The sequence below is a fragment of the Rhipicephalus sanguineus genome, chromosome 7, assembly GCF_013339695.2.
Source record: "Rhipicephalus sanguineus isolate Rsan-2018 chromosome 7, BIME_Rsan_1.4, whole genome shotgun sequence".
Classification (NCBI taxonomy): domain Eukaryota; kingdom Metazoa; phylum Arthropoda; class Arachnida; order Ixodida; family Ixodidae; genus Rhipicephalus; species Rhipicephalus sanguineus.
Window position 1 is genome coordinate 12,720,087 of NC_051182.1, and position 18,726 is coordinate 12,738,812.

The following is an 18,726-nucleotide window of genomic DNA, read 5'->3' on the forward strand; positions in this document are numbered from 1 at the left end:
TTCTTGAAACGCCACCCTGTTGGCGTTAGACACAACACTGCTGCCAAAATTGCTGGGGTACACGCCAAATAATTACTATTCTGTTTCGCGGCTGCTGGTTGCTGCAATACCTTCTATTTCATTCACCGCCATTTCAAGCTCATGTGGGTCCTAGTTCACAGCCGACGTTTGCAGAACAAGTCCGGCAAACGTTACTGTATTTTCTTTCTTTTCCTAGGCGTCGCATGCTACTACATGCTCGGTCTCGTAGACTGGTTCTCCTTCCACCAGCAATGTCGAAGTGGTAAAGCTTTAGTCTATGAATTTGTTGATGACAGAGAGCGGCAAGTTCACTGGAATGCAAACGGAACGATAATTAAGCAGCATTAAAAAAAAGGCGTCGCATTTGCTCACGTTTTGTGTGAGCACCAAACCAAACCAATGCGTTGAATAAAGAAACAGAAGCAGCCGCATTTGCCCGCTGAGAAGACCGATCAATACGCAGTGCGAGACAACTTGTCAAATGACATTGAAACGTACCCGAATTGAGACCGAAAAAAAAAAAAAACACTGAATCGTCGGGACGGCAGATCACAAAGTTGCCATGCGCACCGAAGCCGCAGTCAAAAGGAAACTGTTTTTGAACTGCTCTGATAGCGCCCGTGCAACAGTAGTTGTTTGTTTACTCACAAATTCTCATTTTGCGGCCTAAAGTTCACAGCGCGGTGCCAAAACGCGCTCGTAGCAAAAGCGAAACCATCAGTACGAACATACATGCAGACGCTCATATACATGCAGAGGCACCGTCAGTCGTCGCGAACCCGTGCGATCGCTGGCTTGAGGCTTCTTTCTGTTATGCTCCGTTTGGTTATACAGGCAGTCTACTCTAACGAGATATTTCACATAGTTTGCACTCAGCGAGTGACTACCTTTCACGCAAGAAGCCGGTTCAGGGGTCTCCAACGCGGTGACAGCGTGAAGCGGGTGCTCGGTTTTCTGCAAAGAGACAGCGACTGTAGACCATCTTGTGCTTTCAGTTCGTCGAAAATGATTATTTTGACAGTAAAGAACACAGTTCATTTCGAAAGTACTTACAGAAATGTCCTGGAGGGCTTCCGCGATGTGTTATTGTAGAGCGCCGACAGCAAAACCTATGGGGAGCGCGCCGGCGGTATCCTGCCTAGCACGCAATCGAGGCGCGTCCGATAGAGGGCGACTCCGTAACTCCTCGAGGCCAATTAGTAGAGGTGTCCCGCAGGGAAGTTAATTAGGGCCCCTTCTTTTCAATGTTTTTATAAACGGTGTTGTTGATTTGCCCCGTGCAGTTCTTATTATCACATTTGCTGTATTCGGTTTTCGCCCACAAAGACTGTCAGCAACGCTCAGCGCAAACCGCGCCTCATTGCTCGAGAAGGTTCGCGATTATTGTAGATCATTTTGTTAAGATTGCGCGCAAAACGTGAACATTCGAGCTTATTCTAGAGCTTGCGCGACAGCCAGCGATAACGCTGGAATATTCGACGGCACGTGTATAAATGCCGCCGCGCTTCACCGCTTGTCAGTTTCTTCGACGGCTGACGCCGAGTTCGCGGCTATCAGTGTACAGCGTGTATTGCCGTAGTTTCAGTTTTCATTTCCCGGCCACAAGTTCCGCCAAATAAAGAGTTTCATCTTGACCACGCCAGCTGTTGTCTTCGTCGACGTCACGACCCCGTGACATCTGGTGGAGGCGCTGTTCGTTCATGTTCCGGACGCCCTCGTCAAGCCGTGAACCTAGGGTGCCTTGATGCCCGCGCGCCCCCGCTTAGGGTGGAGCCACTCTTTGACGGAGCAGTTGCCGCCACAACCGGTTTTCGGGGAGCTCCGACGCCATTTTCTTGCTTTCCGCCCGCGCCGACTCTCCCGCTCGACACGGAAAGCACCACTCTTCACGCCGTCTTTGCGCAGAATGCCTGGGTGCTGCGTTCCGCAATGCAGTAACAGCGCTAAAAATGGCTGCAGAATGTTTTCCTTTCCCAGAGACCCAAAAAGACGGCTCCTATGGACCGCTAAAATCAAGCGGGACAAGTGGCAGCCGACGAACCATACCTGTATATGCAATGTGAGTACCTGATTCGTAGCCATGTGAAATCCATATACCAGCGTGTCTGCACCACTCTTTCGAAGACGCAGACTTGCTATTTTATGTGTTCAGATTGGTGGCAACGTAGCCTCTTACAGCGGGGACCAACATATGGAACCTCCGGTGCATTTACAGCTCCTTTTTTTTTTCACTTGATATAATGAACGAAGGCACAGGCTTGGAAAATACGATCAATCTTTCTGAACCACGAAGGCTGTAGCTATCTGAGGCGCATCGCGCTTATTTTAACGAAATTGTTCACTACCTATCTTTGCGCCTACATAGCAGTGTGAGGAGTAAATCTGAGAGCTCAAAACATGTGAAGCGCTATGCTTGTGTTTCGCAGTGTTCTTTATAAAGGTATTTTATACGTTATGTCGTGCAGGAAAATTATTATGCTATTTTGACAGTTATTCTAGCTTATCATATCTGTAACGGAAGTAGGTGAAATAATTTAGGAGAATTGCACCTCTATGTTATGCTCGTGTGCGGAAGTCGTGCCGTATTCGTGCAGCTTGTTCGATTTCATTGATTTGTCGTACTTTCTTCTTATTGCTCGAAGGAACAAATCACGTATATTAACAACGTCAATTTTCCGTACAGGCTCACTTTGAAGAATGCTGTTTTGAACAAAAGCGGGCAGATGGATGGAAGAAGCTGAAGCCAAATGCTGTACCAACGCTTTTCCCATTCAAAGGTAGGCACTTTCCACCGTGTGCAGTGTCTAATTCTGTATGAGGGCTCACCTTCGTTACCAAAGTAATGGCGGGCGCTCGAAAACACATAATGATATATATATATATATATATATATATATATATATATATATACAAAAAGCTAATATTTTCATGGCACTGCTACTGAGACCAGAGCCGTACAAAATACTAATAGTTATGCCACCTCCATGATATTGTGATATATTTTACCATTGTCTTCTCTCCGTACCAATCTCTGTTTTCCCTTTATTATTACTATTATTATATTATTATTATTATTATTATTTTATTATTATTATTATTATTATTATTATTATTATTATTATTATTATTATTATTGTTGTTGTTGTTGTTATTATTATTTCCTTTTTATTTTTATCTATATTTTTTTGAACAATCACTGTTTCTACGCGTCCTCCCTCATACTTGCGCCACTTTTTCCGCAAATGGTCTTTTCCCAGAAAACTTCCAACACCCCACCTTTCATCCTTACGCACTTATATTTCTACGTACACGTGCGAGCTGCACATGTGAACCGCGTGCCACCTACAGACCAGCCGCGAGCAAGGAACTTTTAGACTACTATTTACAGCGTTAAGCTTTCTCAGAAACGCACCTATAACGACCTACTCAGGCTGAAAAGCATGGCTGCTGTCATTTTCTACCCCTGCATTTTTTACCATATTCTTCGCACTCTCTCTCATTCTCTCTTTTCTTCATTTGGAATCCCTAAAACCTAGCGTTTTCCCTGAACCTAGTGCTTGATGTCACAATTGGTTTGTACATTTTTCTGCATCCAGTTGCTCCGAGGAAGCGAAAGCCACCGAGGGAAAGAGCACTGCCTGTGCCCAGGTTAAACCACAAAGAGGTGAGCGACCCTGCCGATGTACCTCACGCCGCATCAGACGTAGTGGAAATGCTCCCTGAGTCACCTGAAGCGGTATCACAAGAAACGTCAACGGACAACATGGAAGTCAACAGCCCAGGTGTCGAAGCTTTGAACGTCAGAATAGCAAACTCGACTGATGAAACTCCCACAGTTAGTGAGACACAAAGAGACCATGCTCAGCTGAAAAAGCAGTTGGCAGACATAGAAAGAAAATACGCCACGCTTCAAGAACATCACAGCATCACTACGAACACAATCCAGAACCTCAGAAAGCAAGTCCATAAGCTCGAAAGTAAGGCTGAGAATTTCGAAAGAAATATACGCTTCTTGAATGCAGATCAGGTTTGTGCTCTTTCTAAAAACAGTACCCAGGGTCACACTTGGTCAGTGGAGACAGTTAAAGGGGAACTCCGGTGCATTTTCGACCATATTGAGATAATGCTGTTTTCAAATAGTATTAACAGTCTTGTAACGGCTAGGGTGGTTCATTTTGCTGAGAGACCCGTCAATAATTTTAAATAAGCAATGAACGATGAGTCGAAACCGAAACCGAAATAGGGAGCTGCTTCAGCTCGTAGGCGGTGACGTCACGAGGAGCACTCCCGCCACCGTAGTGGCCGTAGCACAAGTGATTCGTCTACCGCGCGGAAACCAAGCAGCGATGTCTTCCGACGCGGAGTCTAGCTATGCCAGCTCGTCCGAACTAACCAGCGATGACTGCAGCGACGAATGCTTCTACCTGAGCGCGGAAGCATCGCCTTTTGCCTTCGTCGCCTCGAAGAAGAAAGCGCGCGCAGCGTCCGTCTGCTGGGCGAGGCGGGCCGGGGTACCAGGGGTACGTAGACAAGATACGTCACGTACACAGGGTGGCCCGCACTTAAAGGCGTGATTCCATAATTGGCGACCAATTTTAAAATTCGTTTTCTAAAAAACTAAATGACTTACGGTTGTATAATTTGGCACATATCATCAGGGTACCGAAGAGAACATATGCTGAAAGTTTAATTGAAATCGGTGAATATCGAAAAATCCCCGGAGTTCCCCTTTAAACAAGGTTTGCAAATTAAATTCGCTTGCGGAACGACCGGGTACGAGACCCTGAGGAAGTTGGGTTACCCCCTCCCATCTAGCAGGACGTTGGCGCGGAGGATCCAGGGATTGAAATTCCTTCCAGGAATTCTTCAAGAAGTTTTTGATGTTATGAAGTGCAAGGCCGAAACCATGGAAAACGTGGAGAAAGACTGCGTGCTGTTTCTTGACGAAATGGAAATAGCTACAGCCTTTGAATTGGACCGAGCTCAAGACATTCTCCTTGGAGGTATCACACTTCCTTCAAAGCCAGAGGAACCCGCTAATCACACTGTGGTGTTCATGTTGGGCGGAATTAATCAGCGGTGGAAGCAGGTGATCGGATATGAATTTACTGGACGATACGTGGATGGTGCCTTGCTCAAAGACTATGTGCTCGACATCGTCCAGCGTTGTAGCCAGATTTCTCTCAGAGTCCGAGCAGTCACATGTGATATGGGCTCAGCAAATCGAGCAATGTGGCGAGAGTTTGGGTTTTCAAGCCACAGAAATTCCACTACCGTCTGCTCAGTACAGCATCCATGTTTGGACGGCAAAGAGCTTTTTTTTACTGCTGACGCAGCCCTAAAGAACCTGAGAGGGCAACTTTTAAGCTCCAAAGTCTTCACACTGAGTGATGTCACCGTGCGCGACAACAAGCTCCCGTCACAATACGTGAAACTAGAGCACGTCCAGGCGGTAGTGGACTACGACGCAGAGAGAGAGCTTAAGGTCGCACCTGCCCTGTCCGAGGTTCATGTGATCTGCGGTCACTTCACAAAAATGAAGGTTGGAGTAGCTCTCCAATTTTTCAGAGAAGCCGCACCAGCTGTAAGATTTCTGGTAAAGGAAGGGCTGCTTGACCCAGCTGCCGAAACGACAGCGTGGTTCATGGACTTAGTGTCGAAGTGGTACGCTTTGATGTCGTCACGCCATCCCACTTTAGCTCTAAGCCACCGAAATATGGACAAGTATTCTGCTGCTCTGAACACCCTGCGCCTTGCAGCAGAGACAATCAAAGGAATGAAGATGGGCGCCACAGCCAGGGCTGGGCAGTATCGCGATACAAGAGTATCGCGATAGTATTTCAGAAATACCTTTGAGTATCTGTATTTCTGTATCGAGATACATTTGAAAAATGTATTTGTATCTCAGTAGTGAAATACATTTACAGTGTATTGTTTGTATCACGATACCATGCAGGACACGGGTATCTCGTTACATTTTTTTGTCGGAATTGAGTTGAGGCGTGTTTCCAATGGGGGAATGACTCTTTTTTGCCAAGGCAAGCAAAGGTGCACCGCCGGTCGCCGACAAATAGGGCGGCGATGGTTTCCCGTCAAGCACAGAACGGCCCATGTGGTAAAGCGCGCGACGCCGCAGACGGCAGAATCGTGGAGGCAGTGTTGTCGGCCTCTGCCGACGATAGTCGCTGTCTCTCAAGGCCAGTGCAGCACGCCTAATTTTTTTTCGGGTGGCAAGCCATTACTTCGCGACCCCCCGCGCGGATACCACCTTGGAACAGAGGCTTTGCAGTGCTTCTCGTGCGTTCTGTTCTCAAAGCGGCGGCACTTCCAAAAGCATTTCTCGTAGTCGCGGCGGAAGTGACTAGAAGATGGCTATCTCTGTCGCGCTTTCAGCCACCTCTCCAACGTGTCGGGATGTGCTCCTAATTTATTGCAAGCGTGAAACGGTCTTTTGTGGTACCAGACTCCCCCACCGCCGGATCCGACTTCGCCTGTTGCGGCTTGCTGAAATAGGTGCTGGTAGCGTCGGTGGTGTTGACAGCTTTATTGAAGAGTGACCCTTTCGGCCCAGGCGACGAGTGCTTGCTGTAGTTTCTGATGGGCACTCTCTCTAAGTAGCTGTGCCTATTTCCACGCCTGTTTAGAGAGCTGGCAGGAGCGACTTGGGAATGGTCTTAAACCCTCTCACCCGTAAAGAACGTGATTTTAGGAAGTCAATTTTTGAATTGTGCAGTTTTGACATATTGGGCTCCATTGCGCGTAGGTAAATATGACCGGCCTATATGGGCAGCGGAATCATCAGCCGTCTGACCCGGCGCCTACCGGGTCAGACGGTTAAGGATTCCGAAGGCGGGACCGACTTCGGCTTCTGAACGGTCAGAACAACCCACGTGATGGCGGAAGTGTTTCGGTATTTAGATGACACGAGAAGAGATATCGCCACGCTGCAGGGCAATCCGGCTATGAAGGCGGTATTTATTCACTATACCACGAATTTGTGCTCGCCTTCAGCGGTAGATAGACTTTTTTTCTTTCGCGAGTCTTGTGCTGGGGCTCAACCGACGCTGTCTAGAAGACAACCTATTTGAGAAGCCTACACAGCAACCTTCTAAGCAAAGCAGATCTTATGTGCAAAATAAATATATGCTTTTTCTCAATTTATTGGTGTTCATAAGTGATTCGACTGATTTGTTTAAACTGAGCTATTCCTTGCATAGCTCATTTTGTTGTCACCGAGTATATCGATTTCGGTGTCCAATGCTTGTTACTGCTGCTGTGAAATAGTGTATTTTTATTGCAAGTGATACTTTAAATTATGTCATTATTACTAATTGTGTACTTTATACACCCCGATTAGGGTACTGTAATACATAAATGAACTGAAAGTTTCAATGAGCTGCATCTTTAATTACAACATTATGCTACACTATAAATATCTTTGCGTAGTATGAGCATCCTTGAAATAAAAAAAAAAGTATTCCAGTATCTGTATTGCTGTAACTGTATTCCGGAATACTTTTTTCTTCTTTTTGCAAAAGTATCTTCGAAATATCCCGTTGCGTTAAAGGCAAATGTATCTCAGTATCTGTATTTTAGGCTTCCAATTCGTGTATTTCGATATCTGTATTCCGGGATACTTTTCTGAGTATCTCTGCCCAGCCCTGGCCACAGCTCAGTGGAAACCATCCCAAGCCGGGCTTCTCATTTCCACGGCAGTTGTTCTTCGGCTTCAAGAAGTCTTTCTGGGCAATGAAGGCTACGAGTTTTTCCTAACGAGCAGGTTACTTCAAGACTGCCTCGAAAATCTGTTTTCTGTTGTGCGCCTAATGAAGCCAGTGCCAACAGCATATGATTTGAAATGTGCTCTGAGGCTTGTGAGCGTGAGCCAATTTCTACATACACCGCGGACAACAAGCTATGAGCTTGATGATCGAGACTACCTCGTCGAACTCCTTTCTCAAGCGAAGAAGCAACACTCAGAAAATTTGTATGAAGAAATAGACGACTCCGAGATTTTGTTCATTGAGGAGCTGACGGCAACGGAATGCTGCATTTTGTACTATCTTGGAGGCTACATCCTGAAAAGCGTTTTGAAGTCCGTATCCTGTTCCCAGTGCAAGGATGCCCTCCTTGGTGCAGCCAGCAATGAATATGCTTCTTTGACAGTTCTCAAGGAATATGTGAGTGATGGAAGAAACTTGATTTATCCGAGCAGGGAAGTGGTCCGCACTCTGAAGAACTATGAGGAGCACTTCATGGGCGTTATTGCGTGGTGTACAAACAATGTACACACGATGAAGTCGCCACTACGCTCTCTGACAGAATACCTTGCGAAGGTAGACCGGCCATGCCTGAGTACTTGCGCAGAACATAAGGACGAAATAGGCAAGATGCTGGTAGCCACCTACACAAGACTGAGGCTACGCATACATTTACGTCAGAAACCATCCACACATGCCGGAGGTCATGGAAGCAAAACTTGTGCTGGTGTTAGTCTACCTTAACAGCAAGGCCTTTTTGTATCCTATATGCACATACGCATGAGAAAAAAAAACTCGACGGAATTAAGCACACAGTTCATAATCATCTTGTCCATAATATATTTTGCGTAACGGTATTAAATGATTGTACTTCCATCGCGTGTCTTTGTTTTGATTACCTAGTGCATGACACAGTTTGTCACCATGTAATCGTGTAGGCGGCGCGTAATAGTGACAATGGTAGTAAGGATGCCGGGCATTCGTACTTATATACACAGCAGCTATCTACTTTAGCATATTTCTCTTACTTTCCGCTATGTCCATATGTGAGCGCGACGACAGAAAGCGCGCGGCGACGGTGCAACTACGAAGACGAGCAGTTGCCCGCCGTTGTCAGCTCTTATTATAACAGAAAGAATATTAATCTCTATACCTTCGCTAATCCTCTCGAACTAGCGGACGCGTCACTGAATGTTCACTCTCGCTTATCATCTACTCTGGCAAAGGAATGAATGTCGAAGCTAAAGCAGAATGCAAGCGCCTACTGCAAGCAGTAGCCACCGCTATCGAGGCGCTCCCCGCGACTGGCGGATGCAAGAAAATGGCGGTTGCGCTAGCAGACGACGCGGTTGTCCTCACCCTAGGAGGGCGCTCGCACATACGTGAACCCAGCCCACAGCGCGCAGAAGACATCGACGCCAACCACAACCAGCGAGCTAGCCGTAGGCAACAAAATCTACCACCGGAGTACGGGCCTCTACCCGACAAGACTCGGAAGACCAAGGCCAGGACCACAACCGCGGCAACATGACAGCCACTGCGCCACCGTCCGCCATCGTGATGCAGCAGCCAAGGGAGCTTCCGGGGATCATCATGTGAGGACCCAGAGACGTGACTCGAGTCGTACGAGAGGACTGGGGCCTTCAACAACTGCGACATCAGGGACAAGTTAAGCTATGTGTACTTCGCTTTGGAAGACAGCGCCAGGACGTGGTTCGAGAACAGGGGGTCTACCCTGACAACGTGGTACATCTTCCGGACCAGCTTCCACGCAGCGTTCACAAGCGTCGTGCGAACGGAAAGGGCCGCCGCATTACTGGAGACACGGGTCCAGCTCCCGAACGAAAAAGTGACAATCTTCGCGGAAGAAATGACCAGACTCTTCCGCCACACCGACCCTAACATGACCGAGGAGAAGAAGGTCCGTTTCCTCATGCCAGGAGTAAGGCAAGAGCTCTTTACTGGGCTCATGCGGAACCCACCCAAGACAGTCCAGGAATTTGCCTCCGAGGCCACAACAATCGAGAGCACGTTGGAAATGCGCACCCGGCAATATAACCGCCGCTTGATTCAAGATAGCGCAGCGGTTCAAGCTATCGGCTCCGACGATCTGCGCGAGACCATAGGGGAGACCCACGCCGTGGGAGGCGCTGCGGTGCCTGGCGCTGGTGGTGGCACAGTGGTGCTGCTAGAGGACGGACGTGTTTTTCGTGGGCTCCGGAATGACAGCGTCAGATAAGTGCTTTTTTTTTTGCATGATTCGAGCTTGTTTGTTTAGTTAAGCCACTAGATTGCAGCTTAATAGAGCTTACAACTTTGTGCTGTTGGTACAAAGTGGTGTGACAGTCGCTTCGGGTGTTTTTTTTTTAATATTTGTTTTTTTGGCCACCACGTGGCTGAAAGGTGCACAGGTGCTTTGAAGTGTAACATACTTGCGGAGTTTTGTGATATCGTTTGGCTTTAATCTAATCTGCCGCGTGAATGCTCTATAGCCATGGTCAAAAAGACCGTAAAGTGTTCAGGATGCGGAATGGGGCGGAAAATAGAGGTTTGTGAGGATGAGACGACAGAGAGAGCTGACGCCAAGTGTAAGCAATGCGAGTTAGAGGCGAAGATGGAAATAATGATGGCCGCCCAGAATGAGCTCAAGGTGAGAATATCCGAGCTGGAGAAAGCGGTAGCGACAGAGCGGGAAAAAACGATGGCTATGGCGGAAAGGCTTAAGTCAGCCGAGGAGGGATTGGCAAAGGTAGCCATGCCAGCAAAGGTAGCCATGCCAGCAAATGTAGCCACGGGGAACAGGGAAGCAGGCGACAGCGGGAAAAATGGGGCATCGACCCCCACAGTGGTAGGCGCGAAGGGGGAAACAGGTTTGCAAAAGACAGGTGCAAGGGACACAGGACCCACCTTCCGCGAAGTAGTCTTGGGAACGGGAGGGGACAAAACAACAGCAGTAGCACGCGCTAGTAACAGGTGCAGTGGCCAGGTGCGGGAGAGTCCACCAGAAAAGTCGGATCACGTGATAATCGCCGGGGACTCGAATTTAGCTACATGCGCAGAAGCAGTCAAGGAAAGGGTGAGAGGCGACAAACGAGTTTTAATAGGAAAGTTCCCGGGCCATAGGCTGGGATCAGTGATGAGACAAGCTAACGCAAAACTCGCAGCTAAGTCTAATGGACGTAACCTCGTGATAATCGCGGGAGGTCTAAACGACGTCTTGAGTAACGAATCAGCCGAACTAGCGACCACATTGGCGAAAGGGGTCGATGACATGCGCGCCATTTCCCCTCAGGTGCAGATAGTGGTATGCACAATACCGGAGGTACCGGTGCGTGACGGCAACCTGCAAAGAGCGGTTGTCGACGCAAACAAAGAGATATGGCAGATGAGTAGAGAGAAAGGCATCGAGGTAGTGGAAATAAACAGAGAGGTGCACAGGTGGGGTGGTTTTCGAAGAGACGGAATACACTTCGATAGGAGGCTTGGCCATGAGGTGGGTTGGCGTCTTGCAGGACGCGCAGTAGCTTTTTTGGGGGGCACGCGGGCCCTTCGGTGCCCATGGTAGCTTGTAATGAGGAAAACAACCAGGGGGACTCTTTGACAGGTAGTATAGCGAAAAAACAGAGAAAAGGTAAAAGAAGGGAGAAGGCGCGTGTTGCAATTAGTTACATTAACATGCAGGGTGGCAGAAAAAAGGCAAAATGGTTAGAGATTGAGGGACAGTTAAACAAGGAACAGATAGGTGTTTATGCGGTTACAGAAACACACCTTAGAGACTTGGAAGAGCCACCACATATTGAAAATTATGTTTGGGAAGGATGTAACAGGATCACATCAGAAAGGAGAGGTGGGGGGGTTGGAATGCTAATTCATAGCAGAACAAAATGGGAGAGAGTGAAACAAACGTGTTCAGAGCACATGTGGGTTTCGGGCACAGTAGGTGGAAAGAAAACGTGGCTAGGTGTAGCTTACTTGTGGACAGGCAATAACTGCAGAGAAAAGAATCTGGAGATAGTGAAATGCATAAGCACCGATATTAAAGAATTTGGTCATGATGCCGAGATAATCCTTCTAGGGGACATGAACGCTCACATTCATGACCTTGACGGATATTCAGACACCAATGGCAAGTTATTGCTAGATCTCTGCGAGCAACATAGTCTTGAGATAGTTAACGTGGGGCCTAAGTGTGAGGGGCAGATCACGTGGGAAGTCAGAAACAGGCAATCGAGCATTGATTACTGTCTCATGACAGAAGGAATATATGACAAACTTAGAGAGATGAGAATAGACGAAGAAGGCATTAACAGCTTGGGTAGTGATCATAAACGCATAATATTACAAATGGGATATAAAACTGAAAATAAGAACATAGAATCAAAGTTTGGCAGCTCGTATCTAAATGACAAACAAATAACAAATATAGCCGCAAGAGTCGAGGAAAAAGTAGACGAACTACCAGGCAAAGACTGGAAGTATAGTGAGCTGCTACATGTAATCACGAAAGAAATGGAAATAGAGAAGAAAACTATTTGTTGGAAAGGAAAGAAAAAGCCAAAAAGTTGGTGGAACAAAGAAATCCGGGAAGCGATCGATATGCGACGTCAGGCATCACGGGAGCACAGACAGGCAAAAAAGGAGAAGCGGCCACAGGACGAAGTCAACCAAATATGGGAAATATATTTAGAGCAAAAATCCATTGTGCAGAAATTAGTCGAGGCAAAAATTAAAGGTGAAAGTGAACGCTGGATGACAGAGATTCGCGAAAAGAAGAAGGCCGCGCCTAGGATATTTTGGAGCCACCTAAAAGCGCTGGGTAGGAAGTCTGTCACAATGCAACAACATATGGTAGATGAAGGAGGAAATAAATTGGAAGGATATGAAGCGCTAGGTTACATCCGAGAGATAACAGCCGATTCGTTCAAAAAGGTCCCCCAGGGGATTCCCCCGGTGAGTAAAAGTACGCAAAGGAGTGCAACCGACGAAGATGTAGTACTAGAGAATTTCAATTGGAAGAAGGCCGAAGGAAAAATTCCTAAGCGCACTACTCCGGGCTTAGATGGGGTTCCCGTCAGCCTCATTAACGAACTCGGGCATAACACTAAAGAAGCACTGCTGAAAGCCGTAGAAAAGTGCTTACAGGAGAGGGAAATACCAGACAGTTGGAGAAAAAGTAGAATGAACTTAATCTATAAAGGCAAGGGAGAAAAGGATAACATTCGCTCGTATAGACCGCTAACAATTACATCGGTGCTATACAGGTTGGCGATGCAGGCAGTAAAATTAAAAATAGAAGCGTGGGTAGAACAAAATGATATTTTGGGAGAACTTCAGAATGGATTTCGAATCGACAGGCGGTTAGACGATAATCTGTTTGTTCTTACCCAGTGTATAGAAATATCTAAAATAGAAAACAGGCCCTTATACGTAGCTTATCTAGATATCACCGGGGCGTATGACAACGTTAATCAGGAAATTTTGTGGGATATATTGAAGGAAGTGGGCATAGGTGACGACTGTGTACAGCTTTTGAGGGAAATATACCGAGGAAATACAGTTTGTATAGAATGGGAAGGAATAAGTAGCAAGGACAGCGTTGAAATTAGCAAGGGGCTGAGACAGGGATGCCCTTTGTCCCCGCTGTTATTCATGCTGTACATGGCGAGGATGGAAAAAGCGCTAGAAGGTAGCAACATTGGATTTAATTTGTCACACAAACAGGTCGGAGCGATGGTTGAGCAGAAGCTTCCAGGTCTATTTTATGCTGATGATATTGTCTTATTTGCGGACAGTCAAGATGATATACAGCGACTGGCAGATATATGCGGAAGGGAGTGTGAGGCTCTAGGACTAGGATTTAGTGCAACAAAATGTGGATTGATGGTATTCAATGATCACGGAGACCATACGGTATTATTACAGGGCCAAAAAATACCGAGGGTAAGCGAGTACAAGTACCTCGGAGTATGGGTAAATGAGGGGGATAGATATATGGAGGTACAAGAGAAAGCATCGGTAGCAAAGGGAAAGAGGAATGCTGCAATTATGAAGCACAGAGCTTTATGGGGATACAATAGGTATGAGGTGCTTCGAGGGCTGTGGAAGGGTGTGATGGTTCCGGGGCTTACATTTGGGAACTCAGTGGTGTGCATGAAGTCAGAGGTGCAGTCAGGAATGGATGTAAATCAAAGGACGGTGGGCCGCCTCGCGTTGGGCGCTCACGGGAAGACGACAAATGAGGCGGTAAAGGGTGATATGGGATGGACAGGCTTTGAAGTGAAGGGAAGCGCAGAGCAAAATGAGATTCGAAGAGAGGCTGAGGAAAATGAAGGAGAGTAGATGGGCAGAGAAGGTTTTCAGGTATTTGTATAGAAAAAGCGTTGACACGCAGTGGAGAAAAAGAACTAGGAGGCTCACCAGTAAATATACGGCTGGCAGTGCGGGCGATATGGCAACAAGGAGCATTAAGCGGAAGGTCAGAGAGGCGGAGAGGACTTATTGGATGACAGCGATGGAAAAGAAGCCGGCTCTGAGTAACTACCGAAAAGGAAAAAACGAAATAAGGAGGGAAAGGTTTTATGATAATTCAAGGGGAAGCGCTTTACTGTTTGAAGCAAGGTCGGGCTGCCTTAGAACGCGTAGTTATAAAGCGAGATTTAGTAACGAAGAAGAACAATGTACATGCTGCGGGGGAACTAAGGAAACGATGGAACATGTACTGATTGAATGTGGCGATATTCACCCAGGTATACGTGTGGGCACGAGTCTACATGAAGCCTTGGGTTTTAGGGACAACAATGGAAAGCTGAACACGTCCGCGATAGAAATAAGTAAGAGACGGTTAGAGTATTGGTGGCAGAAAAGTAGAGATAAAGAACAAAAATAAATAATGGGGGAAAAATAAGGTCATTCTGCCTTAAGAGGCAGAGAGATGGACCGTGAATTTATATTTTTTGGTATAATAACATAGATTTAATCAATGTAGATAAGGTATTAGGCCAACATGAAACAAGGAAGCTTTTTTTTTTTTTTTTTTTTTTTTCTTCGAGCCTGGTGGCAGACATGTCACCGCCCCGTTTTAAAGGGGACGCTCATAGCATCCATCCATCCATCCTGTCAGTCAATGTGGGGAGAAAACTGGTTACTCGATTGTTGACCCTGCGCTGTCCCCTTCAAGCTGCCTTGAAAACGCGTTGCTTTGCTCGCACGCTGCACGCGTTCTGCACGTGTTACTGAGAATTTCGCGTCGCGCGCGGTTAGGATGTGCACGCTTCTGTCCTCGTGGCAGCAATTTGGTGAAAGGTCAGCGTCTGCTCAGCCATGTAGCAGATGCGGAGCAAGTGATAGCAGACGACGCCGTCCTCGTCAGAGCGAAGTGCATTTCGCAAGTGAAGGACGACGCTGTTTACGAGGTGAAGTTTGCACAATGTTCTGTACGTTCATAATTATATACCTGTTTTATTTGGTTTGCTGTGTGTACTACGCACTCTCTATGTTTGTTACTCGATGCATGGGTAAGGCCGCATCTCGTGCTTTATACTACAAGAAAAGCCTTGCCTAAATCCATGTTGGTTTGTATTTAATAAGTTATATTTAACAAGATGCGACATAATACAACTATATATAACGTGTTCCATTACTTTGCATGTAATACTAGTTAAAGACACTGGCCTGTAGTTCTCAACGCAGTTTTTAGGTCCACTTTTGTAAACAGGCACAACATTAGCTAGTTTCCAGTCTCTGGGAACGGCACTTGCCGCTAAACACTTTTGGAAAAGACGGCAAAAAAACATGGCTGATCCCTCTGTCATAGGAATCGGTATAACACGAAAGTGAAACGTGTCTTCACAGACGTAGTTGAGCGTTTGTTGTGCATTCCTTCGCCCCAAGTGCGAAGCAATGAACGCTACAGCATCAAATTGTAATGTTACGCGAAGAACGGCAAGCCGCTCGAAACTTGCAATGCGCTGCTCAAGCAGAAAGGACACGCGGAACGAACATACACAGGATGAGCGCGAACATGTCACAGTTGTCACATATTTCTGCGTGTGCAGCGCGCTCCTTTCGCAAAAGCGGCCGCTGCGGTGAACAAGGTGACCTTCGTGCTCTCAACGGAAACTTGCAGGCAGAGCGCAAGACGTAGAAACCACGGAGATCACGAGATAAGAGCCCGCACGAGCGACCACGCCCTGTCGAGGCGCGCGCTAATCCGCGTGGGGGACGACTTTTAAAGCGCGCTCTTCGAGCCCATCGCGCCATCTCGCTAGTGATAACGAAAACACGCTGTGCCGCCGATCTCCTAGTACCGCCACCGGCAAATGGTGTACATAAATAGCTCGCCGTTAGCATAACGGAGAACATGCCGTCTGTGGCAGAGTCGTTTCGCGCTGGCGATCGAGAGGGCGTAAGTTCGACTCCCGGTGACGGAACTTTTTCATATAGTTTTTTCTTTGCCATATGTTAGTCTTTATATTTTACAACGTCATATCCGTGACGGAAATGCGTCAGCGGAGCCGTGGTAGACCCCGGCATAAAACACTTTCGTGTTAAAATACAGGCATAACGAGTCAGAACAACTACTAATCATTACTGCTGCCATATCATCTGGCCCAGTTGCCTTTCCAGGAGAAATATTTGCTAAGAGCTTACGTACACCTTCCAAGGCAAACTCAACTGGGCATTCCTTCATTACATAGCGAAAAATCCACACTTACAACCCGAGATTGGCGATTACTAAATACGCAAGAAAAGTAACTACTAAATACTTCAACTTTGCGCTTGTCGTCATTGATAACGGTGCCTAGGTATTCAAGAGGTGGGACAGAATGATCGTTCTGAGCGTTACGCCGGATGTACTTCCAAAACTCTTTCGCATCTTTTACCAAACGTTCTCCAAGCTGAGCGAAATACGTTTTCTGAGCCGATTTGGTCAAATTCTCGAAATCAACCTTCAGCCTTTTTAGTTCCGATAGGTTTTCCGTGGTCCTGTGCTTTTTATACTTTAAGTACACCCTCCGCACCCTGCGCAGCATGATACGCAGTTGTTGATTAAACCACGGCTTATCCTTATCACGTTTGGATGAAAGCATCCGCGTCGGAACGAACTTATCTCGAAGATGTAAAAGGTTTTCTTTAAGGTTTTCCCACAACTGCTCAACGCTCAAATCATCCGCTAATGTATCAAATGTGGGGAAGTACGAATCTAACGACTGATTTATTGAACGGTAATCAGCTTTGCAATACAAGAATACTTTTCTCGGCGGTTTCTTCACCATAGATGCATTTTTAACACAAACATCAGCTACGACAATGTTGTGGTCGCTCAAACCAGGTAAAGCATGAACGTCAGATACAATACCAAACACATTACACAATAGCAAGTCCAAGACATGGCCAGTACCATCATCACGCGATGCACTAAGGACGCATTGATCTAATGCATGAGTGTCCATTTGGTCAAAAAAAGAGGAGTACAAACAACCAGTAACGGTGTTCCTGGGAATATCGCATGACCAGTCGATTTCCGGTAGGTTAAAATCACCCCCAACCAAGACACGGTCGTTCTTTAAAGGGACACTAAAGGCAAATATTAAGTCGACGTTGATTGTTGAAATAGCGGTCCAGAAACCTCGTAGTGCTGCTTTTGTGCTAAGGAAGTGCTTATTTTGAAATAAAATCACGTTTTTAGTGGTCCGCATCGCGTTAGCGCGCTTCAAATCTCCCGCCTGAAAATACGACTTTCATACGTCACTGCTGCCGTGCCCAACGTTGCCCGCTTTTACTGCGCGGCCGCCGACACTAGTAGCAGCCGAGCGGAAGTAGAGGGACCCACAGTAGCAACAACGGCGCTGCGTCAAAGACTTGCTCGGATGGGCACATTCAAAGCCTTCACCAAGTTGCGGTTGGTCTCGTAATCCTCAGTACGAAAGTGCAGTGAGCACACACGCAGAGGTTTTGACTGTTTAGCACACTGGCGCAATGGCATGACACTAAGCCACTTCGAGCGTAAGGGTTCATTCCGCAGCACCCAGTGAAAAGACACACCGGTTTCCTTGCTGCAGCACTGGCGTTGTGCACCATTCGGGCATCCGGCAATATCACACGCATGCGGCATTTTGTCGAACTTTCTGTCAGAGCGACTTTCACGAGCGCGCAAAACACGCACGGCAGTACGCAATCCCGAAACTACCACTGAGACGGGCGAGGCGCAGTTCGGCGAAAACGGAACCTTTGAACCACGCGCGCCGTTCCCCCATGGCAACGCCACGGAGGTTTTGTTTTCCATGAATCAAGCGGAAACGAACGAACAGCATTTTATTACGTCTTTTGATGCTCGGAATGTTCTTTTTTTACTGCTGCTAGTTTGATTACTAGTGATTTATTGTAGGCCGACTTCCATACGTCATCGGGATCACTTCGAAAATGTCCCACTCGTGGCGCTCATCATGTGATACATTTAGCTTAATTTCTCGGTAAGTAGGGCACTCCTGTTGATAATATTGCCGTTTTAGAAGTTGTCATACATTGGGCTTTCACTTTGACATAAATTGTTATTTGCCTTTTGTGTCCCTTTAAACACTCCATAAAGTCTGACAGCTTGATAAATTGCTCATAAGACGCGCTTGGTGGGCGATAGTAGGAGCCAATCACCATGCTTTTCCCGTTGTCCAGCCGCATTCTACAAAACACTGCCTCGACATCAAGAAGTGTGCACTGCAAGTGAACGCAAGGTATACTATTCTTTACAAGAACAAAGACACCTCCACCATGAGAATTTCTATCGCGTCGAAAGCAGTGGTAGGTTGCCGGGAAAATTTCGGAATCAAGAACAGAAGAATCTAACCATGATTCTGTGCCTAGCACAATCGCGGGCTGAAGAGTACGCAGTTAGGCATTGAAATTTATCTGTCTTATTCTTTATACTCCTGCAATTTATTAATAGAAC

The 18,726-nt window shown here is 46.8% G+C and overlaps 1 protein-coding gene across 1 annotated transcript in view; it reads left to right on the forward strand.

Annotated features, from left to right (window-relative positions):
• Positions 1 to 1,874: 1,874 nt before the first annotated feature.
• LOC119400583 (THAP domain-containing protein 1-like) overlaps positions 1,875 to 18,726 on the forward strand; it is a 58,217-nt gene continuing 41,365 nt past the window's right edge. The window contains exons 1-3 of the mRNA XM_049417728.1: positions 1,875 to 2,080; positions 2,705 to 2,798; positions 3,618 to 4,119. Coding sequence (XP_049273685.1) covers positions 1,928 to 2,080; positions 2,705 to 2,798; positions 3,618 to 4,119 — 749 coding nt within the window. The 5' untranslated portion in view covers positions 1,875 to 1,927. The remainder of the gene's footprint in view (positions 2,081 to 2,704; positions 2,799 to 3,617; positions 4,120 to 18,726) is intronic.